At 36.1% G+C, this 20,447-nt stretch overlaps 2 protein-coding genes across 2 annotated transcripts; both read right to left on the bottom strand.

Moving 5' to 3' along the window:
- LOC141484365 (uncharacterized) lies at positions 1-7,831 on the bottom strand. Its single transcript, XM_074179415.1, has 2 exons — positions 7,135-7,831; positions 1-2,050 (listed from the first exon to the last, which is right to left on the bottom strand). The coding sequence occupies exons 1-2, from the start codon at positions 7,155-7,157 to the stop codon at positions 310-312; spliced, it is 1,764 nt and encodes a 587-aa protein (XP_074035516.1). The 5' UTR covers positions 7,158-7,831; the 3' UTR covers positions 1-309.
- Positions 7,832-8,677: 846 nt separating this feature from the next.
- LOC141484366 (uncharacterized) lies at positions 8,678-12,398 on the bottom strand. Its single transcript, XM_074179416.1, has 2 exons — positions 11,002-12,398; positions 8,678-9,595 (listed from the first exon to the last, which is right to left on the bottom strand). The coding sequence occupies exons 1-2, from the start codon at positions 11,132-11,134 to the stop codon at positions 8,709-8,711; spliced, it is 1,020 nt and encodes a 339-aa protein (XP_074035517.1). The 5' UTR covers positions 11,135-12,398; the 3' UTR covers positions 8,678-8,708.
- Positions 12,399-20,447: the final 8,049 nt, after the last annotated feature.

Raw genomic sequence — 20,447 nt, 5'->3', positions numbered from 1 at the left:
GTTTGGGAGCTTCCGAAATTGATTTTTAAAAATAAAACTTTTCCGAAAAACTCAAAGTTGAGTTACAATTATATTTTATTAGCAATGTTAAAGCCAAAGGTACAATTATAACTAACTGAAACAAAGAAAAACTCATATTTATAATATCGGGTAAGCTTGGGTAGAATTGCAGCGTCTATTGAATTCCTGGTATCCAGCGTGAGATACTTAATGTAAATGCACTCCGGGAATTGGCCTTGGCTATATCTATAACATGGGTTGTCCATACATAACACCTCCCCTCGTTGTTTAGAAATTAGGGTTGATTTATCAAACCTGATTTCTAATCCTAAGATCTTCAATCGGTATGCACCGATTTTCTGTATCGGGATCCTGTCTGGTTCTTCTAGGTGGTCCAAGTTTCTTCATTAGGTGAACTGAGATCAGGTATGTTGCGAGACAGATCATAACGATGTACAGGAATATTGTCCACAAACTAATACCTGACGAAACGATGGGTTCTTCCTCTTGAAGTTTGTCCCGTACATGGTCCATTTGATTTTGGATACTCTTCAAGTCGTCAAGATTCAGTGATTCGAGTCGAAATGGAGGTGTTTCTTCAATGTTTTTCAACAGGTTCTCTTCGGGTTTGATATCCAGATGAGGTACTTTTAAAACTTTTGTTTCAATATTAGGGTTTTTGTGGGTTTGTAGAATGGTGGTGTCTACTTTTAGTTTACAGGTTTCTGGAATTTCGATCACATAGGTCCCTTTGAGAGATGACGTTTCTTCTTCGTTGTTACACTCTGACGAGGCCGTTGTTTCATTTGGAAATATTGCGATCCACTGGTTGGAATTTATTTTTTGAATTTTTTTGTCACGTAGTTTTATGGGCTCTGGATGACAATTTTCGTATGTTTGCGTGAATCGGATAAGATGCACTTCGCATGGAGATTGTGCGTCCGCTGGGTTTGCCTCTGGTAAGGTACACAAAGCTTCACCTGGAATGGCTTCTTGACATGGTTCGTTAGAAAATATATAGTGGTGCTCATTGAGAAAAAGGAATTTGTTTTCTGGGACGATAATTTGGTATAGATTTGGTTTGGTTTCAATAGGAAGAGAGTACAGGTGATAATAGGTATAGTCGTTCGGTTCGGCGACTGGAACTTCCAAAATGAATACTAGTTTTGTTTCTTTCTGGTATGCTTTGATAGTTGTTATTTTTTCGAAAATGATTATGTTTTCTCTGTTTGGAATATACGGAAGAACAGCTTCATTTAAATGGTGGGAGATATTTTGCAATTCTTCGAGAAAATCATCGGCTTCTATAATGGATGGGTGTAGAACCGCTATTTTGGCAAAGGTAGTGGCAGTTTCTAGATCTTCCAGTATCCTCAGGATCATGTTAGTGGTAGCTATCAATTGTGTGAATACTGCATTCATATTCATTCGTTCATATGTTTCAGCATACGATGTTATTTGTTTCCGGATTGCGCCTTCTAGTTGTTCAAGTTTCAGTTGGATTGTTAGTTGATTTCTCGCTAATGTATGTATTGTGGAATTGAATTTTTCGATTGCTTTTGTGGTTAAAGAAATCTGTTCATCTAGTAACATTTTTTGTTTATTTTGTTGACCTTGGATTTTTTGAATCGCATCTTCATAGCGTTGTCCATCTTCCGCATCTAAATTACCGGTTATCACTTTTACGAAACTACCGAGAACATTGATTAGTCCTCGTTTTATCCGAGTCAATATTAGTGTGGGGAACAATTGCGTCAATTTATCTTCGATTTCATGTAGTTGCTGATCCATTATGTGAAGGTAGTTTTTCATATCCTTGCTAGAATTAGGACCATGCTTTGGAAAACCGGAGTTTATATGACTGGTAATATCCTTTATTAATTGAAATTCTTGAATCAGGTCCTGCAGGTCAAATACTCTGATGAAGGTCCAATAATCTATGATATTTTGGGCTGTGCCAAGTTTTTGAGGCAGTAGTCCCGGATTTTCGTTTATTTTTGTTGTGGTTATTGTTGAGGGTTCAACTGTCCCAAGGGTCCAGCAGATTGTTCTGGAACAATAGGGTGTCTTAAGTTATCAAAATGTACTCTGCGTTTTTGGTTGTTACTATTCATTATAATGCAGGTGTTATCTGAATTGATTTGGTCGATAGTAAAAGGTCCTAAGTACCGGGCTTTCGATTTGTTCCTTTCGCTTTCTGGGTTTCTTTCAAATACTTGATCTCCTACTTTGAAAATGTTTTGATCCTTTTGGTTCTTATTTCGGCTTGAAATAATACGTATTTTATCATTTTGAAGTTTTTCCTTAACCTTTTCGTATGTTAATGATATTTTCTTGCGATGGTCTTCGACATATTGTTGGTAATATTGACGCTCATAAAATATGTCGTATGGATTTCTGGAAGCTGTGTGTCCATAAACCAGTTCCAAGGGTGTGTATCCTGTCGCAGAATGGATTGAGTTGTTGTATCCTATGATGGCGTATGACATGAGTCTTGATGGGGTATCAGATGATTGTTGTTTCACAATACGATAATGTTCAGTTAAGGTGCCATGTAGTCTTTCAATCAATCCATTTGATTGAGGGTGCTGGGGTGTAATAAAATGAATGTTGATTTTATGAAGTTTCAAGAGGGATGAAACTGTTTCATTTTCGAATTCGGTTCCTGAGTCGAAAGTTATGGATTCTGGCGTTCCGAAATGTTGAAAAAAATGAATAAGTTTATCCGAAATTTCTATCGCATTTTTACTTTTCACTGGGTATGCCTGACCTAATTTGGAAAATTCATCCACTACAGTGAAAAATGTTTGACCTTCTATTGTGAATAGGTCCGCATTCAGTTTTTCAAATGGTTTAGTTGCTGTTTCCGTTATTTTCAAGGGAATGACGGGCCTGTGTCTTTCATATTTGTTCTTTTTGCAAACTAGACAAGAGTTGATGAAGTTTTCTATTGTTTGCTTCATGTTAGGCCAGAAGTATTTTCTGTTGATTGCTTTATAAGTTTCGTTGATGCCTCGATGATTGGTTTTTCCTTCGTGATAGTTCTTTATGAGTTCTTCTTGTTCCGAAGGTATTTCTACAACTATTGTTCTGGTCTCACACCTCACCAAAATTGGATGGTCTTTATTGAAGGTGGTACAAAAAGTTTTACAAAAATCTCGATACATTTCTTCCTTGTCAAAGTAGCAGAAGTATTTCTTTCTTGGTTCGCAGAATTGAATGAGTAAAGCTTTGATTTCCTCTTCATTGTTACCTTGGGAAACTTGAGCATGGACTATGGTTTGTTTACCTCGTTTTATTACTTTTGGTGGAAGGGGATTATTAAAAACAGTAGTTATTATAAACTGTTTCTCCTTCTTGTCGATTGCATCTGGTATAATTGATATACTATCTGGTGGTTCTGCTTCTTGTCTGGAATTTAGAGTAGTTTCCGAAATATCGGGCATTGGTGATGGTTCGGGTGGTATCGTATTTTCAACAATCATTGGTTCCGGAATAATCGGTGGGGAATCAGGTGCACGAAAAATTTCTTCTTGTCGTATTCCCGTGTCCATAGGTTCTGGGTGATCAATCGGTTTCGACTATCTTCTTCCATCCGTATGAGATCATCTAGGAGTTGGTCTAATTCGGGGTCGTTCTCGACTTGGGTGGATCTAGCATCAATTTCCATTGGATTAATTTGTATCCTTGAGAGAGCGTCAGCATTGGTGTTGTGTTTTCCCTTTTTGTATACGACTTTGTAGTCATATTCCTCGAGGCGAAGTCTCCATCTTACTAATTTTGAGTTGGGCTCTTTCAACGAAAAGAGCCACTGTAGTGGTCGGTGATCCGTATAGATAGTGAACTTCCTTCCGTAGAGGTACGGGCGAAAATACTTCGTCGCCCAAACGATCGCCAAGAGTTCTTTTTCTGTTGTCGAGTACTTTTGTTCTGTGTCGTTCAAGGTTCTTGACGCATAGGCGATAGGCTTGTCCTCTCCGATTTGTCCTTGGGATAGTATAGCTCCTAGTGCGAAATTGCTCGCATCGGTGGTCAAAATGAAGGGCTTACTAAAGTCTGGATATTTCAGTATAGGGTCATTAATAAGAATTTTCTTGGAATTTTCAAAACTTTCTATAAAGTCGGCTGAATGCACGACTTTGGCATTCTTCTTTAAGCATTTGGTCAAGGGTTTGGTCAGCTTGGCAAAGTCCTTTATGAATCTTCTGTAATACCCTAGTAGTCCAAGGAATGCTTTAATTTCCTTCTGATTTTTTGGTATCGGAAATTTTTGAATGGCACTAACTTTGTCTGGATTTGGTTTCACTCCATCTGGAGTTATTATATGTCCGAGGTAAGCTACTTCTTTTCGCAGAAATTCACTTTTGTCCAACTGGATTTTGAAGTTGGATGTCCTCAGTCGTTCAAAAACTTCTCTGAGGTGTTCCAGATGTTCCTGCAAGGATGTGGAGAAAATTATGATGTCGTCTAGATACACAAGACATTTCTCGTTCTGTATACCTCTAAGGATGTTATCCATGACGCGTTGAAACGTCGCTGGAGCATTTTTGAGCCCAAATGGCATCCTCTTGTACTTGTAGTGACCATTCTCCGTGCTGAAGGCTGTTTTTTCGATATCTCGTTGATCCATCTGAACTTGGTGGAACCCTGAAGCGAGATCCAAAGTGGTAAAATATTGACTTCGGCCTAGCTTGTCCAAGATATCGGTGATATTAGGTAGTGGATATTTATCATCCACTGTCTTTTGATTGAGTTTCCTATAGTCAATTACAAGCCTCCACTTCTTCTTTCCTGTCGCGTCCGGTTTTTTCGGTACGATCCACAATGGTGAACTCCAAGGTGATGTAGACGGCTGTATGATTCCTTGCTGTAGCATTGATTTTATTTGGTTGCGAACTTCCTGCTGGTGAACTTGAGGATATCTGTATGATTTGGTGAATATAGGAGTGTCTTCTGTTAGCTTGATGGTATGCTTTATTTTATTATTGAACGTTAGAGGGATCTGCTCACAGTGAAAAATATCTTTGAATTCGGAACAAAGTTTTCGAATTTCCCTTCTCTCTTCTTTATTCATGTGATCTAGCCGTAAATTTTTTAAATTTATATTTCGTAGTTCTTCATAAGATTCTTCATTTCCTGTGAAATTTGAGTCTTCAAAATTGGTCACTTCGTAAATGTCGATAGGCTCGATGTTAATTGGTTCAAATAGATCTATTATCAATTTCTCATTTGTTGGGTTTATTATTGTTGTTAAAGCTTTTCCGTCATCAACTGCAACGTATGCTGCTGGCATTTCCAAATCTTGAAATTTGTTGTAGCTTAAAATCCCTTCTTTTAGTGGTTTGTTGACTGGTATCTCCACAATGTGTTCAGTTCGGGGAAGAAGTTCCATATGAAAAATTGATGTTTTCGACTTTTTGTGTTTTCTTTGGTTCTCTTCTCCTTCGAAATGTAGTGGAATGGTTGTTTCTTTTGTTAGCAGCTCGTTACTGTCTAAGTTAATTGATGCTCCAATGTTTCGTAGCAAGTCGATTCCAATGAGTCCATCGTATTTAGGATTGAAATCGAAAATGAAGAACTTTTGGCAAAGATCGGGTCTTTTGAAAATTTTTGATAGAGGTATAGTTATGCTATAGTTGTGCGTGGAAATATTGTGAGCTGATTGTATCTGGAAATGATCCTCTTGAATATGCTGTGGGTAATATGTGTAAGCCGAATTTGTACTAATGAGAGTTTTTGTTGAACCAGTGTCTATCATGAATTTTGAATTAGTTTCAGGAAAAATAATGTACGGTAGTTTGGAAATAGATGTAGCGTTAATCTCAACTAAGTCATTGATTTGTCCTGTTGGGTAATACGAAAATTTTGGCATTCTTCCGGTTCATGTCCAGGAATTAGTTGTTCCTGTGTTTCTGTGAAATTTTCGTACAACTGATAGTTTTCTTCTTCTTGTTGATCGAGTGAGTGGTACTGATTGTATCCATAATCCATATTTTCATTGGCATAGTCTGTCTCTTCTGAGAAATATAATTCTTCAGACACGAATGTTGGTTTAGGTTTAGGCTGTGTGTTTTTTGAAAAATTTCCTGATGACGTATCCATTGGTGTTGGTCTGGATGCTTGACGGAATGGATTTGGTTGAAAAACGTTCCTCTGGGTAGGTCTACTTTGTTGGCTACTCTGCATTGTAGATGAATTCCAGGCAGGTGGATGCCTGAAGGGTGGTCTTTGGAATGTCACTTGATTTTGTGGTATGAAGGGTCCAATTGGTCTCTGACCAATAATCTGGCGGTTTTGCGAAAATCCTGGAGTTGGACGAATTACTGGATTTCTTTGTTGTGAGCTAGTGAACGGTAATGTGTGAGTATCTCTCCTTTGGTTATGTACTTGTATCAAAGTATTGGTTTTGTTTCGCGCATATGAAATATTTTCTTCACTTAAAACTTGAGATAAAGCTGTTTCAATATTTTGGGGGCCTCTTGAACGAATGATTGATCCTAATGGTTCCTTCAATCCTGTGAGAAAAGCTTTCAATGTGAGACTATCATATAAGCTGGTTTTGACAACTCGAACTTGTGCATCAGGTTCGTTGCAGGCAAGGTTTGAAAGAAGAAGGCTTCTTATATCTTGACATCGAGAACCATATTGTTGTGGTGACTCGCTATTTCCTTGTCTCAAAAGCATAAGGTCTCGAAGCAGTGAATTTTCGTCTCTTTGATCGGCAAAATTTCGTTGAAGTAAGTTGCGAAGGTCTGCCCAAGACGTTATTTCCCTTGCTCCGGTTATAGTTTTTGCTCTCCCTGTAAGTTTGTTTTTTATGCAGGTTATCAAAAACTTATTGATGAAGGCTGCTGGGTCCTCTCTTTGGAAAACTGGTTCACTATGAGGTCACATGCTTCAATAAAATCTGCTAGCTCTGCTGGTTCACCTTCAAATCTTGGGATGGCATCCAAATAACTTGTTTGAAAAGCGGTCATTTCGTCGGCTTGTTCTTGGGTATTGTTTTCAGATAATTCGTTATGAAGATTGATATTCGAAATCAAATTTGTGAGATAATCAATTTCAGACATATAAAGGGAATATAAGGGGTATCACTGTTAAGGATTAAATTGGGATAAATGAGCAATCACTTACAATAATTTTTGTAGTATCCTCATTGGTCCAAATGGTCCTGAAGTGGTAACCCAAAAATTGTCAGTGGGAGACTGACCCAGAATCGCTTCCACTTAACTACTGCTACTGGAAATGAAATTAATTGAGTGTTCCTGGTATTTCAGCAGGTTGATTGTCACTGATAGTCCACTGATAATCCAATAAAGTGATTGGCACTGATAATCCAATAAATCGCTTGGCACTGATAATCCAGAGTTTTCTTATCACTATGTTCAAATTTTTTCACTTGAATGTTCGATGTTTGTTCAGTTCTTAAAAATAATTGGAAATAACTTCGACGATTTTGTTCGAAATCTTCCGGTTCGAGGATATAGCAATGGATTAGTGTCGATTTTTAGATCACTACGGGCCACTACTATCCTACCACGACTGCGCCAATTAAGTTTGGGAGCTTCCGAAATTGATTTTAAAAATAAAACTTTTCCGAAAAACTCAAAGTTGAGTTACAATTATATTTTATTAGCAATGTTAAAGCCAAAGGTACAATTATAACTAACTGAAACAAAGAAAAACTCATATTTATAATATCGGGTAAGCTTGGGTAGAATTGCAGCGTCTATTGAATTCCTGGTATCCAGCGTGAGATACTTAATGTAAATGCACTCCGGGAATTGGCCTTGGCTATATCTATAACATGGGTTGTCCATACATAACAAATATTTTGTTCTAGAATGTTCTTGATGACAACTATTACGCATAGTATTCTCATATATAAATAATATGACTTATGTATTGTAGTTAGTTCAGTTTTCACTTCAGTTACGACACGTTGTTACCTGCTGTCTATTAAATAAAACAACACATAGTAAGAATCGAACTGTTCTTTATTTGTGGGTGTTATTTCATATTCAAGAGTAATTCAACCAAGCTGTCAGTAAACTGTTCTCACAACACGGAGGGGCTTCAACGAACCACAACTGCTTGAGGTCCAACGTAATTCGTCTACGAGCCTAATCGTGTTGTGACTCGAGACTTAGGCAAGGCGCAAATTGAGACACGTATAGCACGTGTGAGGTGGCCTGACACGAGGGACACGACACGTGCGTGCCACACGTGCTGCGTGGGGATCCGCAAATTGAGGCGCAGTTGAAATCAAGACACCCCACGTATCGGTTGTGCGGTGATCTAAATATTTTAAGGTGCAGTTTGTGGGATCTCGCAACCAATCCAATATTTGAAAATGTCGGATGCAAGAACCAAACATTTATTATTGTTAAACTTGAATTCTGAATCAGAATCCGATGATGCTGATGCTTATTAAAAAAAAAAACAACCAAATAAGTACATTTTATCAGAGAGAAATAGGCGTGGACAGTTTAAAATTACTACTATGATGAGTGATGCTGATTTTACCAATTACTTCCGCATGAATCGCAACCAGTTTTTTGATGTTCATGGGATGATTCAACAAGACATTGACTCAAATGGATGTAATGCTCAAAAGCCGATATCAACAGAGGAAAAACTTGCAGTTTTCTTGAGGTAAGTAATAAATATTCCTAAATTCAGGTTAAAGCTATTTATTTTATTTTTTTTTACAATCTGTTATGAGAATCAAATGTCTGTACATAGTTAGCCAAAGCGGAAATATCAGGTTGATCTTGGAGGTCTCCACCATGTGGTTGTTGGGGTAATGGGATGTGTGTCTGATCTTGCTGGTCTCGATCTTGTAGTTGTTGGGATATTTGGAAGTGTGTCTGATGGGAATCAGACCAAGCATGAGTGCTGGGAGAGCTTGCAACCGAGTAATTATACGAAGTTAACGATGAAGATGGTCGACTTTGTAGGTTCATAACGTCCTCTTCTGCTTTTGACACAGCCTGAAAAAGTTGGCCCCTCACCCCATGCTGGTATTGGGGGGGCAAATTTTTTGTTAGCTGGTACATTGAAAGGAAAAAATTGTATAGAGGGTCGTCTGAAGGATTATCCCTAGATTCCAATTTTCTCCTTTCTTCCTCCCGTTGTTTAGATCTCTCCTCTCGCTTCTGCAGAGACCTCTTCAGCAAACAATGCACATCGTCCTGCTTTCTGATTTTTTGTTTTTTGGTGTTGGCTACTGAAGTTTGCTCTAATGTACCCGTCGTTTTTGTGCTGGATTCTTCAACTTTGTCTTCTTCAACATCTGCATTGTTGGATTGTTCATGATTCGAGGAACAATGCTCCCCTTCTACATTTTCGGAGTCCAAAATTTCATTGCTTAGGGGTAGTGCCGATGAATGTTGTGAATCGTCATCGCTGTCGTTAACGTTTCCTTCACGGGGTCCAGCAGACATAAAACTTTCCAAAAACGTCATTTGCTTCTGAAACCGCCAAGGTTTAATGTTTTCAGGAGCAGCACCACTTTCAAGAGATTTCATTTGTCGCCGTCGTGCGTCTCGATAAGAATTTCTCAACTTGAGCCACATCGTTTTCGCTGCTTCACCTGAAACAAATACTTATTAAGTGCTGGTAAACCATAAGCCAAAGAAAGAAAAAAAAAAAGATAATTAAAGCACAGCATAGGAATAAATAAACTGTAAATACCATATTATGACAAATAAAAATGAAGGAAGAAAATAAAAGAAAAAAAATTGTTAACTACAACACAAGGTTTTCCCAATGTCGCTCTTGTAGGTTAGTTGCTAGAGCTTTGGACTAGTAATCCAGTAGACGTAAGTTCAATCCCACCTCGGGGGTAGGTACAACTTTTTTCTTTTATGTTCTTTCTTTATGGTAATTCACGTTAATATTACATAATACATATATAATGTACGATAATCAATTTTAATAATTTTGTTTCCTTTCAGATATTTGGCTTCTGGAGACAGCTACAAAAGTATTGCTTATAACTACCTGTTGGGAGATCGAACAGTGTCTAATATTGTCCAAGAAGTAGCTACCGCTATATGGAATAATATGCAACCAGTCTATTTAGCCGAACCCAAAACAGAAACATGGAAATCTATAGCTTTACGGTTTGAGGATAGATGGCAATTTCCACACTGCGTCGGTGCTGTCGACGGAAAACATATTGTTATTAAAAAACCAGGCAAAAGTGGATCATCATACTTTAACTATAAACATACATTCTCTATTATTTTAATGGCAACAGTGGACGCGGATTATAAATTTATCACAATAGATATTGGAGCGATGGGAAGATTTAGCGATGGAAATGTATTTGCAAGTAGTGGATTGGGCAAGAAAATGATCAAACACACTATACTACTTCCCAATCCTGAACAAATACCTACGATTGCCGAGCCTCTGCCGTATGTTTTTGTTGGAGACGAGGCTTTTCCTTTATCGGAAAATCTAATGAGACCATATCCAAGAAGGCAAGTAACTGGAATTTATCAACACCAAGTTTTCAATGCACGACTTTCTCGAGCTCGGCAAACAGTGGAATGTGCCTTCGGTATACTGTCTTCGCGGTTTCGCGTATTCCGAAGACCATTTGAAAGTAAAGTGGACACTGTGAGAGATGTAGTAAAAGCCGCTTGTGTTTTGCACAACTACTTACGACCCTCAGCCCTGGTAGAAGATGTAAATGATATCGAACAGCTGCCACAAACTCAACTGTTACATGTTCAAGGAAACAGGGCGAGAACTTCATTAGCTGCATTTAGAGTCAGGGATAGTTTTACGGAATATTTTAACAATTGTGGGGCACTTCCTTGGCAACATCAATCCGTTATGCTTGGAAAGTATTGACAATATAGTGCTTATCACTTTAGGTTATGTATTTTCTATAAAAATGTAATTTTTATGTACGAATAGAAACCATTTGTGACAATAAAAATAAAAAGTACTAGTATTTAAAACTATAATGAATGTATTTTAACTTACCTTCTAAATTTAGATCTGTCGCAATATCCTGCCAAATCCGGGTTTTCAACTTTGTTTTCATGTAGTTGGCATGTTTTGTGTCGTAAAGCTCCGGGTTTTTTCTTACCGCCTCTATTATCTTCTCTTCTGACATCTTTCGATGATGAAACGACGACGATGATCTGAACGAAGGACAAAACAGACAACGGCGATGATAAAACGACGACGATGATCTGAACGAAGGATAAAACAGACAACGGCGATTCACACAAGTGGCACGTGGGATGCGAAAAACTGTGTCTCAACCACAACGTCACATGGGTGGGTGGTCACAACGTCACACGTCTAGTCACGTCACTGGTCAATTTGCGCTGATACAATGGTTTCAACAGGATACAAAAACACGTGCTGTGGTGTGTCACCTCAGACGTGCTATACGTGTCTCAATTTGCGCCTTGCCTTACTTTGTGATTAACTTTGTTTATTACATAAATATTAAGTACCTATTGTGGTATTAGGTAACAACCTAAATAAGTAATTTTATGTTTAATATTTTTGAAAAACCATCAATAATATTCAAAATAAGGATCTACACCTACTCAAATAAACACCTTACCTACTTTAAGTATTTTTAAGATACAATTAATATTTTTTCTTAAATAAGGGTTTGTTATGTTGATTATCAATAAGTAAAAATGTCGAAGACTGCATAACGTTGTGATTTAAAGATAAAAAAATAAAGACTGACTGATTATAATAACGTTTTCTTTATTTTTGCCTCAAAACATAATCCTTGTAAGGAAGTTTCGGTTTCGGTCGAAACTGAAACCGTCGCCGAAATTCGTTTTCGGTTTCGGTCTTAAAAACCAGTTTCGGTCGGACACTACAGTAAACGTTGAAATTCCAACGGTCTTGAAATTGACGTTCCCGAACTGAATGCGGGTTTGTAACGCCCCAGTAGTGAGAATTCCGCTTGTTGAATATCCCATTTTTGGTAAAGTTCGCTTCGTCGCTCCATATCATATTCCTCAAAAATTGGTCGTTTTCTTGATTTTTCATAATGAAGAACTCCGCAAAGTTAATTCTCTCATAATCGGATAGCTTCAGGTCATGGACTGAGTATGAGAATACGGATGCCATTTATGTTCTCTGCATGGACATTTTATTCAATCCCAAATCTCGTGCCGCATCTTTCAAAGATGCTTCTGGAAAAGCAGTGAAGTACCCAAGTACTGTAATCGCATTATCTCCATTGTCAACCACCGTTTTTCTGGATACTTTGTAGCATAAGCATCACATGTTCTTGTTAAGACCTTATTGCATTCCCCATAAATCACCAATAAGTTAAAGAAATCGTGATTATTATAATCAGCACGAGCCATATTGTACATTCTGAGAGCACGAATCTGACAATGAACAACTTTATTTCATTTGTCACCAAACATTGTGTTGAATGATGGACAGCAGTCTACTACAAATATCAACATTTCGGGAAAGTTTGTAAATATGATGGAATATCTCCAAAATTATAAGTTTCGGGTATAGAAAAGTGTATCATAACTAGGGCTTATTTTCATAATATAATTGAACCTTGAGGAAAAAAATGGAGATTGAGTTGAGATTTTTAATTTTTCACATTCACTTATTGGACCCTAATTTTTGCGCACCCTGTGGATTATTCAGTGGACGTGAAAATGATTTGTGATCCGTTCAACCTTCAATTATCACGATTCACTAGCTGCATATTTTTAAAAATGATAATTTACATAAAAAAAATGACGTATGTTCGAGAGGCTGCATCTGTCACTTTTTCTAAAGGAAACTGGAATAACTCGAAAACGGTTCATTTTGGATATGGGGTATGATACATCAGTTATAATCTAAAACATGGGAAGAATTAAAAAATGAGATGAAATACAGGGTGTGCCATTAAAAATAACAAAGATGCCGTCACTTCCGGTGGAACCCGAAACGTCACCTCAACGATATTATTTCAGTTGAATTCTTCATTAGTTCTTCACCCAGTCTATCAATTTTTAGAATCGCCCCACTCTCAGTTGTCTATATATAGATGGCGTTAACTTGTCAAGATATACCCTGTATATAGCAGAAGAATTATTGACTGGATTAACTATAAAACGGTTCAATTTGTGAGGTTGCAGTCAATGCACAAGAATTAACATTGGGAAGTGATGCGACTACTTAGAGAACAATTCATACAATAAATTTTCTATACTAAATTTTGTTTATTTGAAATTGGAGCTTTTAGTTTACTGTACAATTTAGATATAGCAGTGACATTTGTTTTGGATATTTTGAGGTTATTATTTCGGAATACATCAATTAATTTTGGTGTCAATTTGAATATATGGGAGCGATTTATATATGAATAAAGGTATAACGTTGTTGTGTTCAACTTCTTCATCATTTTGAAAGTTTGTTCTTTCACAAAATGAAATTCTGGTTACTAAAGATTTAGGATAACAATTTTGGATCAGAATTTTATTGAAATTAGACAAACTTTTGTTCCGTAAATTGGGATGGGTAATTTTAATGATTATGTATTTTAGTGATTTCATTAAATTGATTTTCATTTTATCTGGATGATAGGAATGGTAATTAATAAATCTATTAATTGATGTTGGTTTTCTGTACCATTCAGTGATGATAATATTTTGTTCTGATCTCAATAACTTCGTATCGAGGAAAGGAATAGAGTTGTTTATTTCATCATATGAATTGAATACGTTCAAAATTTCTTCTTTTCCATCTGCAGGTATTGTCAAAATCAAATCATCTACAAAACGTTTGAGGAATGGAGTACGGATGAATACTTTTTAAATACCTTCATCAATGAGCTCATCTAAAACAAAACTCGATAAAATTGGTGAAATGGTGGAACCCATAGGCGTGCCAAATATTTTTTTATAAAATTTGTCTTCAAATATAAAATATGTTGAATCAAAAATAAAATCTAAAATATTCATGAATGTAATTTCGTCTAATTCACAATGTTCTTCAATGTTGGACCAATTTTTGTTCAAAGTTTGTTTCACTACTTTAACGGTAGGTTTGTAAAAAATGAAACATCTAGACTTATCAAAACATAATTTTAAGGAAGCTGAAAATTATTAATAAATTCACTAAACGAAAAAGAATCTTTAATATAATAAGGATTGTCTATTTTATAGAAAGTTGTTGAAATATTCCTTAGAAATTTACAAAGTTTTGAGTTAGGTGCATCACTGGAAGATACATGGATAAGGTAGGTGTATGAACTTTAGGTAACGAATAAAAACGTGGTGCTAGGGAATTGTATATCATTAATGATTTAGCTGTAATATTATCTACTTTGTGACAATTGTTTGAATTTGTAACAATTTTATTTGATTTTTGTTGTAGTGTAGAAGTTGGGTCTGATTTTAAAATTCTATAATATTTATCGTTTTCTAATAATATATAATTCTCATTGATGTATTGGTCTCTACACATTACGACTAAAACATTACCTTCGTGACTTTTCATGATAATAATCTCTGGTTATTCTTTCAGATATTTTCTGGTTTTATTATTCAAATTCAAATAGTCTTCTTTCTAATGATTTTTGTGTAGAAAATTTGTTATTATATTCGTTACTTGTGTTCTATATGAATCTTTTTAAGCCTCATCGAAATTCTCCATTATATATTCCAAATCTGTTAATAGAGACGAAATGTTGATATTATGTTTATTCGGAGAAACACTGAATTCAGGACCAAGGGATAAAACATTCGGTATATCATTGGGAATATTGATATCAGTTGAGTTTTCAAACCAAGCTTTTTGAAATAATATTTTTCAGATAAAAAAGTAATTTTTCAATGCAGTGATTTTTTTTAATATTTTTATTTTCAATTTAATGAAAGTGGCGGTTATAATTTACACCTGACTTACGTTGAAATTCGACAAATATATGATTTGGTATTATTGTTGATGGATTCCTTGGTAAAACCCATCCTTGTATAGCAGAAGTATTAGTGACTGAATTAACTATAAATCGGTTCTATTTGTGAGGTTGCAGTCAATAGTTGGGCTATTACAAAGAAAACTTTTTGTTATATGTCAAGCTTGACATATGTGATAAATATCACAACTAAGTATATCTAAATTATACAGTAAACTAAAAGCTCCAATCTCAAATAAACAAAAATCCAATTTACTATACAAAAATTCTTGTATGGATTATTCTCTAAGTAGTCGCATCACTTCCCAATGTTAATTCTTGTGCATTAAACAGAACATGTTAATTCGGAGGATCATAAAATGAATTTTGAAAACCCACATATTTCATACTACCTTTTACCCGCGGATTCGCTCGCGTTGAGAAGTATTATTATTAATTAGGTATAGTTTTTGTTTGGCGTGTGTAAAAATTAAGGGCCTACATAACTTCCTTGTATACAATATTCTTAACTAATCTGTCATTAGGCGCCAAAACTACCAAGCTATTGGGTGAACTTACTCGTGAGCTAGCAACATAAAACTGTCCATGAGAAAAGCAATGTTCTCTCACGTCAATACCCGCAAATTTGAGAGTTTGCCCCTGAAACTTGTTTATTGTCATAGCAAAGCAGACTTTTAGGGGAAACTGTAATCGTTTAAATTCGAACGGGATATCATTAGGTATTCGCACCCAGTTAATGTAGTGGCTTCCTCTATATTGTGATGTAACGCTTTCACTTGCAGTCTCGTACCATCACAAAATTTTGTTGGTTTTAAATGTCGCAACAACATAATTGGAGTGCCCACACGCAGAATAAGCTTATGACAAGGCAAACTTGGCGGTTTCAATGAATTTAAGATTTCTACAGGGTAATTAGTAGTGTCATCTGTATTAACCACAGTATCAATCCAAGTATAGACCTTTTTGTCGCCCTCAAACGACATGAGCAGGATATTGTTGATAGCTGCTGCTTGATCGTTCTTTGGACTAAGTATGGCAAGCTCACATAACCATTCAATATGCTTGAATATTACAAGAGTTTTTTCCCAACACCAAATCGTTATTTTTAATACCTCGACACCTGTTTCGATCACCAAATGATCATCTTCAAAGAGGAAGCTTGGTTAGGAAGATTAGATCAGTTTTGTTCTTCCTCTTTGAAGATGATCACTTGGTGATCGAAACACGTGTCGATGTGTTAAAATTAACGATTTGGTGTTGGAAAAAAAATCTCCAGTAATATTCATTACTACACCAAAGGTTCCAAACAGTGCATCATAAGTATTCAATTGGCTTGTCATGTATATAAATATTGTCTGGATAAACTTAAGACAGCAATTCTCGAACCGTAGTAACAACTGTGCACAATTCTTCCGGGATGGTTATCATTCCATCAATCGATGGAAAATCACCATTACCGATTAAGAAGGAGATCTGAAAATCTACCAGTAGACTCATCCCCGCCCAAATGTGCTCTCATATTTTTAGAGAGCTCAAGAATATTAACCTTGGGCCACAAATTAGATTTCTTAATGCACGACTTTACTTCGTCAGCTCTGGTTCCTTTTGGCAACACTGATAGAGTCTGCCCAAAGTCTTCGACCAGCAAAACTGTTACGCCACCCATTGATTTTGTATCACCCCTTTATATCCCTTAGTGATCTGTTTGAAGCTTCAATACCACCTTTATGAGCCATCGTTATTTCGTCCCACACGATTATTTTTGTACTCTTTAAAACTTCAGCAAAATTACTTTGTTTGGAGATGTTGCAAATGGGGGTCTCGGCAGAGATTAAATTGAGTGGTAACTTAAAAGTAGCATGAGCAGTTCGACCACCTTCGAGTAATGTAGCAGCTATGCCGGACGAAGCCACAGCCAGGGCAATGCCGTGAGTACTTCTTACTTTTGCCAAAAGTAAATTAATAAGGAAGGTTTTACCAGTTCCACCTGGAGCCTCTAAGAGGAATAAACGATAGTCATTTGCATCTACACTTGTGATAATTTCATTGTGAACTTCCTGTTGCTCGTCATTCAAGGATGCTTAATTTTTTTTACTGCGTCTTCTAAAGCTCCTTCACGTACTCTCTATTTTCAAAATATATTGATGTTATTGGCTGAGGTAATCCATACTCTTAAAGAGTATAGAGGACGGCCGCCTAATGATAATACGGCATTCTCGAATACCGAGAGGCATTTGTTGAATATCAGGTTCGATGAGTGCTCTACATCCACGTCACCTTGGTTTTCCAGTTGTTTTTCAAAGTCTTCAGAAAGGTATTCTTTGTATTTTTCCTAAAGACATAGGGGGTCGGAAACCTGGTATAACAATAAAATGATAACAAAAAGCTCTCGAATCATATGCAGTGGTTGACAAAGTGTTGCCTCTTCAAGAGCTGAATCCAAATGCCGATCATCTTCGAGTAGACCTAGAGCCTTGCACGCGGATTGGAAAGTGGGATGTAAGTGACTATCTACAGTTTTCAACGCTTCAAATGAAATTGGGCCTCTGATCTCATGTAGAAGCACTCGAAGGTGGTAGCATTCTGTATTGTTTGGATGAACAGTATAACCCCTACTTAAAACGTGTTCTTTTTTGATCCCTGACCATCCTTCAACATTCACTCCCCTCTTCCGAGTATAGCAATGTTTTTGCAAAATCATCCACGTTACACAGATCGTTTTTACTGAGCAAGAAAATTTTATATTTTTTACTTCAATAATATCACTCAGTAAATGACTGATTTTGTCATTATAGTGTTTATATTATCCAACAGTATATCAGGTTTAAACGTTACCGTATCACTTGTTCCCGCTCTTTTCTCTGAAAAAATCGACTAATGCACGCTCCATAGGACATACCTCAGAAACCATGGCTTTTCGAAAATTATTTTTGAAAATGCTGACTTTGAAAGATGAATAACTGCTGGAACACTTAGGGTTTGAAGATTCATATCAGACTTCTGGAAAGGGTGTTTCCAGAAATTTTTGCATGTCTTCTATGGTATTTTTTGGGTCTACTGTACTGACATGAAAATTTACTATTTTGGGAATACCTTTCACCTCACTTTCATCATTTTTTTCATATGAAAACAGATCTTCTTCTGTTCTGGTGACTTTATATCACCGATCATTTTCATTTTATTTTCTGATTTCGGTGCTCTCACTATCTTGGATGTATATATTCATTGTAGGTATACTTTCCGCTTGCTTCAGAGCGCTTGTCACTTCTGAAAACTGACATCTTTGATTTTGGACGATTCACCATTGTTTATGTAAGAATTTCCATCAACATTGGATTATTACTGAAGAGTACTCTTTTCTGTGGAGATATTGGTTGTTTGTAAAGGTTTTTTATTTGGTTTTTGCCCTATTTGCCGTCTCGCTATTCGGTACCGACATCTGTTTCCACTCATTTAAGACATCAATATGTTTATTCAATAGTTTTATTTTTTCTTGCAATTCAGACATTTTTTTTCAATTATGTATTTGAAAATATTGATATAAATGCTTTTACTTGAATCACACTATCACACAGTTCATTCATATCTTAAAAAAAAGCTGCATTACAATCATCATCTATTGTTTCTATCTTGCAACATTTAACTGATTTCTGGTCAATAATTTTGGCACCACTTATTTTTGCACAATTTGAATGAAATTATATTCCACACAGTTCACATTTCAAGCCATTCGCTACTTTTTTGGGCATTTTTTTACACTTGCGTCAACTGCCACTAGTCAGAGACATGTTTATCAGTCGGTGGCTGTACTACTGGAAATATTTCTATTGTGAATTTATTGTTTTTCATTCCAGAGAAATAAAAACAATTCTCAATAAATACAAAAACACTCCGCTGAGAAATTCTTTGTTTATATTTACCTACTTTTAATATACTAAATGAAATAATTCATATACTCTTGCTGTATTTGGACATTTGAAATGGAATGGTATGAAACAAGTTTGTCTCGCTTTTTCATCAAACACAGCTGTATCAACTTTCTTTTGGAAGTCTGAAATGAGGTTTTAAATTTTATGTTAACTTGTAAAGTGAAAAAGCCGATATCTTGCCATCCACCCACGCGACACTGTTCAAATTTATGAAATGTCTCATTCACGATGCCTTTCCAAATTGACTACTTTCGTTCGGTTCATTGTTATTCGCATCAAGTATGAAGCTGAGAGCTGTCGGGTTTTGGAAACAAATCAAAATGTATAATGCTACCGCTCTTAGATTTTATGCTCTGCCTAAAATTCATGAGACGTATTGTTTCTTCGATTTCTTCTCCCAATGGTACAACTGCAAAATTCTTGACTGAAATGTTAACTCTCACTTACAACACCACAATCAATTTTATATTAGACTTATTCTATGTCAGTCAGATTATCCACAATTTTCAGTTACCCAATCAATATAAAATGGAGTTTTAATGTCGTTCCATTGTTCACAAATTCCCATTGCAATCAATAGTTCAACGCATCGAGAATCATTGGAATGAAGTAACCCAATATATAACTATAAACATTCTCTATGGGTTCTAGTTCATCCCTAGTTTTATGACATATTAACTAAAAACCTTTTTTTTAAGAACAAAACACAAGCACTACAGAAAATACTCAAGAAGCTCTTAGAGCAGTGCCTGTGCGAAAGTAGCGATTCACATTGGATTTGAATCGTTGGAGATAGATTACAATTCAATGTTCCTATCATTGAACGATATGTTGATGAACTAATCTTTTCGAGACAACACCAACACAAAACGTAATGAAACAAATAAGATAATGAACTGAAACGATCATACGACATGGACAATGTTTTTATCACTTGCCAAAATCATTCAGATCCAACACTGGCCACAAAATTCACATTGGAAAAATTCAAAAAACGTCAGCTTTTTCAGCTGCAGGAAAACCCGGAAAAACCTGCAGTACCACATCATCTGAAGATCTTGATCTAACAATGTCCTCATATAAAACAAAATGTAGGGTGTCTCCAGAGGCTCCAATAAATTCAATGCATCGCCAGAACACTTCGTGACACGACTATCGTCAAACTTAAACCAGTCCTTTTCGTCTTTGATCAAGGCGTAATAATGACCAAATTCAACGCCAGAACCACAGTGAACAATGCATGAATATTATAATAGTGGTCTGCTAGGTTGAAATGTTCATCTACTTCGAAACCTTCCAAAGAGTTTCTTGCTTCCGTTAGAGGTTGAGTCTTGTTTGAAAATCATCAATGTTATTATTAGATTGACTGATATTTATATAAACAAAATTGAAGCCACACTCTCAATAACCGTGGCCGAAATACCAATTAGCAAATAATCGTACCATTTCCATAAAATGAAATAATTATAACAAGTTTTGAATTCATATGTGTGAATCTGTTCCTTATCTTCACCTTCGTGTTCATTCAAACATAAACATATCTACTCCGCTTTCCCATATAAACATTTTTATGAATCGTGGTTACCTCCACTTAT

The sequence above is a fragment of the Leptinotarsa decemlineata genome, unplaced genomic scaffold (assembly GCF_025532065.1).
Source record: "Leptinotarsa decemlineata unplaced genomic scaffold, Ldec_3_MD MMD2_tig00005521_RagTag_RagTag, whole genome shotgun sequence".
Taxonomy (NCBI): Eukaryota; Metazoa; Arthropoda; class Insecta; order Coleoptera; family Chrysomelidae; genus Leptinotarsa; species Leptinotarsa decemlineata.
This window is presented reverse-complemented; position numbering and strand designations above follow the sequence as displayed.

Bases quoted from the DNA above. Each gene is read 5' to 3' on its own strand.
- LOC141484366 (XM_074179416.1), bottom strand. From the start codon at position 11,134: ATGTCAGAAGAGAAGATAATAGAGGCGGTAAGAAAAAACCCGGAGCTT. The intron at 9,596-11,001 runs GTAAGTTAAAAT...TATTTGTTTCAG, and splicing joins GACAGATCTAAATTTAGAAG to GTGAAGCAGCGAAAACGATG.
- LOC141484365 (XM_074179415.1), bottom strand. From the start codon at position 7,157: ATGAGGATACTACAAAAATTATT. The intron at 2,051-7,134 runs GTAAGTGATTGC...CTATTGTTCCAG, and splicing joins AGGATACTACAAAAATTATT to AACAATCTGCTGGACCCTTG.